Raw genomic sequence first — 9,617 nt, forward strand, 5'->3', positions numbered from 1 at the left:
TGCTGTTAAAATGTACAAGGACGACCCTGAGGAAAAGACTTAGCCCAACCCACACGGAGTGATCCAGCGTTGTTCAGAGTTCTGGTTAAATCTGGTTGGAATCTCTTCCTTAACACCACAATCACCTACCACCAGGCTAACAAAAAGCCAGATGACAGTTCAGTAGTTATTAGATAAGTCTCCAAGCTCTGCTCACATAAAAACCACCAAAAACAGTTAACTATAAATACAAAACACAGACAAAACATGCAATATTTTTAAAGCCAACTAAAAATTAATTAATGAAAATAAAACCTGTTTTCCATCTCTGACAGTCCCATGAAGACACCAAGGAAACACAGGGCCATATCGCCAACATCGATCCAACAAAACGTATCACAAAAATACAGCTACTCTCCTGGGTGAGTTTTCATGTGGGACAACAGGGTACATTGGTAGCGAAAAGCTTTTCCACATTTCTCACAAGGATAAGGCAACGCTCCAGTGTGAATTCTCATGTGGACTGACAACCCATTTTTGCTGCAGAAACACTTTCCACATTTCTCACAATGAAATGGCTTCTCTCCTGTGTGAGTTTTAATGTGATGAGTCAAGTTCACTTTTTGACTGAAACGTTTCTCACAAAATGTACAAGAAAATGGCTTCTCGCCTGTGTGAATCCTCTTGTGAACCATCATGAAAAATTCAGTTTTGAAATGTTTCCCACAAATATCACACAGATATGGTCTAACATCCATATGGCATGTCATGTGTCTGGATAATTTAAATTTTTCTCCAAATCTTTTTCCACATAGTTCACAGGCATACTTATCTGTGTGAGTGGCCTTATGTCTATGAAAGGCAGAAAGATGTGAAAAGATTTTCCCACAAAATTTGCAATGATAATGTCCACTTGTCCGTGCGAACTTGTGTTTACGCAAGGAAGAAGAACTTGAAAAATTTTTCCCACATTCATCACAAGCGTATGGCTTCTCACCTGTGTGCACTCTCATGTGAAGTGATGCATGATGTATCTGTTTGAATTTTTTCCCACAGATCTCGCATGAAAATGGCTTCTCACCAGTGTGCATTCTCATGTGGCTTGATAAATGACCTTTCCGTCGGAACATTTTCCCACAAAACTGACAGGAAAAGGGCTTCTCACCTGTGTGCACTCTCATGTGGTTTGATAAATAATCTTTCAGTCTGAACCTTTTCCCACATGTCGGACAAACATGTGACTTCTCACCGGTGTGGATGCTAGAATGTAATATTAATTTGGATTTTAACTTAAAACTTTGTCCACATTTGTCACACTGAAAAGCTTTCACATTTGTGTTGGTGTTCCTTCGAGTCTTTGAAGTGGAGCTGTCTGCATCTCTCCTGAGGCTTCTGTTCTCTGAGAGGAGCTGATCATGGTTTGGTTCTGGTTCGAGATCCTCCTCTTTAATATGTATAGATTCTGGTTCCTCCTCTTCCTCTTCAATGTGTGGATGCTTTGGTTCCTCTGCTTCCTCTTTAATGTGTGGAGGTTCTGTTTCCTCCTCTTCATCTTTAATGTGTGGAGGTTCTGGTTCCTCATCATCTTTAATGTGTGGAGGTTCTGGTTCCTCATCATCTTTAATGTGTGGATGTTCTCGTTCCTCCTCTTCATCATTAATCTGTGCAGGATGCTGTTCATGTACAAGAACCTCTTTGCAAATATTTTGGTGTGGGTGGTCTGGGGGGAGAAAAACAACATCTTGGTTATTTTTTGGTTAACATCCAACAAATTTTTTTCATAAACTTTTTAAACACCCATATTCTCCTGAGCTGGTTTTCGTTACTCTGGAATACTCATCTGAATCAAAAGTGTAACACATACCATAATTTCCGGGCTATTGAGCGCACCTGAACATAAGCTGCGCCTACCAAATAAAAAAAAGGTGTACATATATGGGCCACACTTGTTTATAAGCTGCAGGTATCCATGTTGTAACATGAGATATTTACACAGAAAGCTGTTACATAGAAATACTTTTTAAACTTTTAATTAAATATGTACCAGTAACATACACAAATATGTACAGTATATATTTTTTTTCCTGAACAGTGTCTGTAGCATGACTGGTTAAAAACTATACATAAAAATACAATAACCTATCAGAAAAAAATCATTGATGCTATCTTCATTCCTCCTGTGCACTAAAACCACGAAAATCATTCTCTTCACTTGGAATAGAAAAGCCTCAGAAAAACTTAAATCACACACATCCTCAGTCTCTCTTTTGTTGTCACTCTCAACATCACTTTTGTCTCAAGGAAATTCACAATTTGAATGAGTGGATGCAAATATTTTCTTGTGTACAAGAGGGGGGAACTCGTGGGGAAACTCTCGCAAGAAAGTGGAGAGGAGGAAAGAACGTTGATCCTTCGCATTTCCTGATTTTTGGGATTAAGTGAAAACTGCGCTTTGCAGAACGTCTGCCCGGTAGGAACTTCCTCTAACCCAACACGAAACGACTGCAATTTACTTAAAGAAAAAAATACTCGACAAACTTACTCAGCGTGTTTGCACATAGACATATGTGGGTCTGCAGCTACAGCCTGCCTACAAAGATGGCGATTAGCGCCATATGTTACGTCTAATGAGAACTAGGTATTGAGAGAAGTGATTAACACCAAGTGAAACAAGGCATTTCTTGTCTTGAGTTGCTGTAAATTATGCTATAATACATACTATACCGTGTTTCTCTTTCCAGAAAACAAACAGCAAACAATGACAGCCATCATGATGGAAAGACATCATGGACACCACAGCAAGCAGCTGTCTTGACTGAAAGTATCCTTAACATGATCGTCACTGATATGAGGCCTCTGTCGATAGTTGAAGACGAAGGCTTCACTACAATGATCCACACTTTTAATCCAGGTTACACTCTTCCATCAAGGACACATTTTACAAAGTAGCTACATATTGTGCAGGTATAAAGCATACAATTGTATATATTTTTGTGTACATTTATTTTTTTATTGAAGCTATTTAACAAACTTTTATTTTTTCTTATTCAATATTTTACTAACAGAATAGTTAAGTAGCAACCTGTTTTTTGTGCGATTTGCTATGTCAGTCAAATTTTGGAATAAAGAGGTGGAAATGAAAACATTTTTTGGTATTTTTGACAGATTCATCGATCAATCGAAAAAATAAATCAACAGATTAATCGATTATTAAAATATTCGTTTGTTGCAGCCCTAGTGTCAGCCCTGTGGACAGAAATTGGAAATTGGTTCCACAAGAGAGGAGCCTGATAACTGAAAGATCTTCCTCCCATTCTGCTTTTGGAAACTCTAGGAACCACAAGTAAGCCTGTAGTCTGAGAGCAAAGTGTTCTGTGAGGAAAATATGGAAGAATAATATCTCGACTATAAGATGCAGCTAGGTTGTTGAGGGCTTTGTAGGTTAGAAGTAAGATTTTGAATTCAATTCTGAATTTGACAGGGAGCCAATGGAGAGAAGCTAAAACTGGAGAGATATATCTCCTACTAACACCAGTTAAGACTCTGGCAGCAGCATTTTGGATCAAGTAAAGACTTTTTAAAGAGAAGTATTTGGACACCCAGATAAACCATTGCAATAATCCAGTCTAGATGTGACAAATGCATGAACCAATTTCAAGAATAGAGTGACATTTATGAGCAATAGAAAATTAGTAAAGAACACAACTTGACAAGAATAAAGAAAGAGTTCTTGTTAGCTACTTGCTCAAATGCTGGTTAAAATGTTTATTTTTGCGACTTCTTTTCACGTTGGGCATCTAAAGGAGTTGTCCCGTGGTGTCTGAGGTGTCAAAAGAGTCTCGTCTTGATCAGGAGTTGTTGATTAGCAACTCTTTTGTTTGATTTAAAACACTTGAGAGTTTTTAGCCTGTTTGCTATTAGCTCTAGGCTAACCCTTCATGTGTTGTTGCAGACTCTGTTGAGTGATCCCTCACCATTTTTTTTTTTTGGGGGGGGGGGGGGGGGGTACATTCCAGAGACCCCCACGATAGGTGAAAATCTGCAAAATAGCAGAATTATATTTATTTTATTATTTGTATATATTTTAAGACTTTGTAAACCCTGCCCACACACCTAGAAACATTTCCCACTCAAGTTTACTGGGCAAGCAAGATCCTACAGAAGGCACAGACCCAGCTGCTGAATGAATGGATGAGACAGACCAATTTCACCATTGAGGTTTTAGAGGCCAAAGACAAGCACATCCCAACCCCCCCCCCCCCCTCCCAAAAAAACCTAACAGCATGTCTAAATCGGACCGCATTTCAGCAGGTGATGGATTTCTCAGAAAAGGCACACTCAGCACAGCATGTCAAGTCCAAGATCTGATAACAAATAATTTACTGGTAACTAGGGGTGCAGAAAAATATATATTTTTCGATGAATCTAGATTCTTAGTCCTGGCGATTCTGAATAGTTTCTAAAGGTCCAAAAATTGATTTAAAAATGCATTTAAGTTTTATATTTTTTGCTCCTACTTCCCGTTCGGCCGCTGTAGAATTGAGCCGTGTAGGCCACCGTACAGCAAGCTAGTTAGCCAGCTCCCTTTATCTGAATGGAGCCTGCTAGCATGGAGGAGGGAGACAGCGCGATTCAACCCGCTTCTTCGTCTTTAAAAATAATTTCAGATCCTGCAATGTTCCAGGGGAAGACAGAGCTTCACAAGAGCACAGTTGTTTACAAGAAGTGTAAAATAAAATTGCGGTACAGTATTTTGGAAATAAGACAAAATTCACGGAAGATGAAAGCGAAGCAGCCGACCAGCGAACTCTGCAACAAACTTCTAGGCTTCCCCAAAGGCTGCAAAGATTTCCCTCTCCATCTCCTGCTATATCACAAAGGATTTACGATCAGACGGCTCAGTGGAAGGTGAGGGGTTTATTTTTAATACGCTGGATCCAATGTACGTTATTCCTTCACGTAGATTTTTTTTTTTTTTTTTACGATAAAGCAGCTCCACAACTTCACCATGAAACAACAAATGGGAGATGCTCTGATGCAGCTGAAAGGTATTTGTTTTTTCTCATATTATACTAACACTTATAGACAAGTTGTACAACAAACTTTATGTAATTTGTCTTTTTAACAGGTTGAAGAGGACAGATGAGACACATCACCTGGAGCCAGTTCTAAATGATACAGTTTATGATTTATAAATTACAGTTCAGAAGAGGTTTTTGTGCAAACTTGCAAAGGTTTTGAAATTTTGTTAAATATTTACTAAATATGAATCAATATGGTTAAGACTGAAGTCTGTATATTTCATATTAGGTTAAGTTTTGAAAATATAACAAATGTTAGAGGAATATGGTTAAAAACAACTGAAGTCTGTATTTTATTTTGAGTTAAAGGTTAATGTACTATGGTAGGCTGAAGTCCGTTTACTTTTGTATTTATACATTTTAAATTATTTGTCTGCGATGGACTGGAGACCTGTCCAGGTGTCCCCCCACCTCTCACACAGTGATGACTGATATGGGCACCAGTGACCCCCATGACTCGAAAAGGAAGAAGTGGATAAAGATGATGGATCGATGAATTACTTGCTCGTAGATTTTGATTTTATTTTTTTAGAAAAATTCAGGCAACTAAGCTAACATAATACTGGTAATTTAAGTTACAGAATTTTAGGCACTCCTATATTTTTTCCTATTTTTGGTATAAATATAAAATGAATAAATATTTGATACAGTAAGGAACCTAAAATGATTCTGAAATAAATGGTCTATTTGTTTACATTGTTGTTTAATCTTTTCAGCTTGTCAGTTACATAATTTAAACAAAATTTATGACCCTTTCAATAGGAAAATCATTTCTGAATCGAAAAAAAAAAAGATATAAAATTGTAACGTGACACCAAAAATCAGAATCGAATCGGATCACCAGAGATTCGCACCCCTACTGGTAACTCATCAAGTACATCCCAATAACAAGGCACTCAATGAAAGACAACACACCGGTAAACAGTCACACTACCTGTAATCTGAGAGCACTGTTCCTTTAGGTTAATAGTCCAGAGAAAACATAGATAAATTTAAATTAAAGAGTTCTCAAAAATCTTTACATTGATGTCAAAGTAAAAGTTTTACTGTTTATGGGTCCAAACCATAACAAATGGGTTACTTAAGTTATGTTATGATATACGCAATGAGAAGTGAATCTATAATTTTGTTTGTGCCTTGCTAGCTTTATTTTATTCTTTAAAAATAAAGAAAGGAGACTGTAGCAGCTCAGACTCCAAACAGTACGCAAAGCAAATGTAGCGCTATGCTATACATCCCTTCCTCCGTTGACAAAGTTGCCAGCGCCAACGTAGCACTAATTTACACACAATACCAACATAGCGCATCTCTTCTCTACCCGGGTCTACAAAAACCCCAGAGACGAGCGCCCTCCGAAGGCCTAGGCAAGTGACCCACGAGAAACACTAACTAGTAAAGCAAGACATTTTAAGCACAAGTGTCACTGGAAATGTACTTTAAAATGTCCTGAAGAAAATACAGCAGAGAGAAAAGCTGCACACTTTGTAAATAAATCTTTCACGGAATTTTTTTGGTTTGTTTTGGAGAATGTATTATGTTTAAATTATGAAAATCAATAAACAGGCCCTCCCCTGATTAGCCTAGCCAGGACGAAGATTTTTGCCCTCTTTTCACCCCCTAAGCTCTGTAACTGACGTCACGGCTGATAAAATAATAACATCTGATAACTATTAGACTGAACACCACTTCAAAAATGGCCAGACTGACCCTTTAAATCACGAGCTGTGTACGTTAGCTTTAGCCACTTTAGCCTGCTGCGTCAAATCAGGCCGCAATGCATCATGGTCAACTTCCACCGACGTAGGGTTCAACTTCTGTTTACTTTCTCTACTATGACTGCAACACGTGACTAGTTTCTAGGACGTTACAAAAATAATTAAAATTAGTTTAACTTCCCAACACCAAACAAAATGGCTGTCTGACAGTGAACGAGTGGACATTTCGACCACAGCGCGTTAGCTGGTACCGACCTGATCTGCTGTGTAAATGGGCCCGAGGTTCCCAGTTGATATCCAGCAGTCTGCGCCGAAGATCCATATCTTCATAAAGAAACTCTCAGATCCTGAACTGAAGACGATTTGATTTCAGCTGCAACATTCTCCCACTGCTCTCCGCCACGTTCACCGAGTCTCACTTCCTGCCTTCTTCCTCTCCGGTGTTGTATCGAGATCTGTTTCCTGTGCAAGCTCCGCCCCGTTCAAACCATAGATATCATATATAAACTAATCCCCGCATAAACCGCTATTGCATATATATATATATATATATATATATATATATATATATAACATCTTGCGCTGCACATTGGCTTCAAACTATGGAATGGATTTCCTGAACGGAGGCATGTCTCATGAACCCAGAGTAATAAGACCTGCCTCACATTCAGGAAATCCATTTCATAGTTTGCAGCCAGCTACAACGTGCAGTAGCACTGTGACTAACAGCTAACCAACTTTTCGTCCAAACATGTCCGCTGTGTGAAAGTATTTTACACTAGAAACACCACAAGACAGTAACGTGCAATGTCTGCAGAGCCATAGTGCCACATTAAACCGCGGTAAAGTTAGTTTTACATTGGACATTCGAGCTCCGGGGCTTCAGCAGTCTGTTATTTTCGTTCAGTCCGGAGAAGGCAGTCTGATTTCGGTCAGCCATGCTCAGTCTGCCTCTCGGGCAATCTCCGGATTGAACGAGAATAACACAACGCTGAAGCCCCGGAGATCGAATGTTTACCGAGAAGCTGCTAACTTCATCTTAATTAAAGACCAACCAATGTAATGCTTATATTTATAATGTTTTGATATTATTATTGATTATTAGGCCTGTTTCACACAGGCCAGGTTCCTGTCTATTGCTGAGGCTGACGAGCTAACCCTAATTTTGAATCAGAAGATCGGCTGAATCCCCAAAACTCCTTCCAGTGTGGTAGGAAGATCTTTTAGCCTACAGCTACATTCTCATTCTCATTCTGGACTGTATGTATATATACAGTTGTTGGTCATAAAATTATAATATCATGAAAAGTTGATTTATTTCAATAATTCCATTAAAAAAATTTAACTTGTATACTATATTCATTCATTACACACATACTGATATATTTCATATGTTTATTTCTTTTAATGTTGATGATTATAACTGACCACTAATGAAAACCCCAAATTCAGTATCACATAAAATTAGAATATTGTGTAAATGTTCAATATTTAAGACACCTGATGACACATTCTAATCAGCTAATTAACTCAAAACACATGCAAAGGCCTTTAAATGGTCTCTTAGTGTAGTTCTGTAGGATACACAATCATGGAGAAGACTGCTGACTTGACAGTTGTCCAAAAGACTTGCACAAGGAGGGCAAGACACAAAAGATCATTGCTAAAGAGGCTGGCTGTTCACAGAGCTCTGTGTCCAAGAACATTAATAGAGAGGCGAAGGGAAGGAAACGATGTGGTCAAAAAATATATACAAGCAATAGGGATAACTGCACCCTGGAGAGGATTGTGAAACAATACCCATTCCAAAATGTGAGGGAGATTCACAAAGAGTGGACTGCAGCTGAAGTCATTGCTTCAAGAACCACCACACACAGACATATGCAAGACACGGGTTTCAGCTGTCTCATTCCTTGTGTCAAGCCACTCTTATTAAAAAGACGGCATCAGAAGCGTCTTGCCTAGGCTAAAGCCAAAAAGGACTGGACTGCCGCTGAGTGGTCCAAATTTTTGTTCTCTGATGAAAGTAAATATTGTATTTCCTTTGGAAATCAAGGATCCAGAGTTTGGAGGAAGAGAGGAGATGCACAGAATTTTTTTTTCATTGCTTGAGGTCAAGTTTCCACAGTCAGTGATGGTTTGGGGTGCCACGTCATCTGCTGGTGTTGGTCCACTCTGTTTTCTGAGGTCCAAGGTCAACACAGCTGTCTACCAGGAAGTTTTAGAGCACTTCACGCTTCCTTCTGCTGACCAACTTTATGGAGATGCAGATTTCATTTTCCTCCAGGATCATATATTAGACCTTATTACTGTTTTTCTTTTACATTTTATACTTTTGTTGAATGTAACTGGGACCCCGTGTACACAATTTCATTTCACCACATGTAACACATGTGGTGCGAATGACAAATAAAGAAACATTGACCTTCTGCTAACTTAGGCTTGGTCTTCCATTTCAGCATGTTTTTATCTAATTTCAGCTGTTTTTCAGCAACAAGCATTCACACTGCATTATTGCAGGAAATTCAATTGCTCTAGTTAGTTTAAATCCTAAGAACGTCCATTTCTTCTCGGTGCTGCAGCAGCTTCGTAAAGGGTTAACGGTTCGCTGTCCAGCTGCACCAAGCGACTTTTGTCTTCCAACTTAAAATTCAAAGTATGTCAATTCGTAAAATTGTGATAATCACAAAATGTAAGTGTTAAAATTTATTTTAAATTATTTTAGAACTTCTGTGTTCAGTTGTTAATGTAATTGATCAATACATTTCTGCTCCGTGCTGCATGAAGGGTTAACACTTTGCTGTCCTGTTGCGCTTCTCTTATCTACAAATTAAATACTGTA

General features: G+C 38.5%; 1 protein-coding gene across 1 annotated transcript; it reads right to left on the reverse strand.

The window, feature by feature from the left end:
• Positions 1-389: 389 nt before the first annotated feature.
• On the reverse strand, positions 390-7,225 carry LOC119409646 (gastrula zinc finger protein XlCGF57.1). Its single transcript, XM_037676547.1, has 2 exons — positions 7,031-7,225; positions 390-1,699 (listed from the first exon to the last, which is right to left on the reverse strand). Exons 1-2 carry the CDS (start codon positions 7,095-7,097, stop codon positions 390-392), a joined length of 1,377 nt encoding a protein of 458 aa, XP_037532475.1. The 5' UTR covers positions 7,098-7,225.
• Positions 7,226-9,617: the final 2,392 nt, after the last annotated feature.

This window comes from Nematolebias whitei, chromosome 5, assembly GCF_014905685.2.
Source record: "Nematolebias whitei isolate Nwh7 chromosome 5, NemWhi1, whole genome shotgun sequence".
Lineage (NCBI taxonomy): Eukaryota > Metazoa > Chordata > Actinopteri > Cyprinodontiformes > Rivulidae > Nematolebias > Nematolebias whitei.

Coding starts and splice junctions, on each gene's coding strand:
- LOC119409646 (XM_037676547.1), bottom strand. CDS start 7,097: ATGGATCTTCGGCGCAGACTGCTGGATATCAACTGGGAACCTCGGGCC. Junction 1,700..7,030: donor CCATTTACACAGCAGATCAG/GTCGGTACCAGC, acceptor TTCTCCCCCCAG/ACCACCCACACCAAAATATT.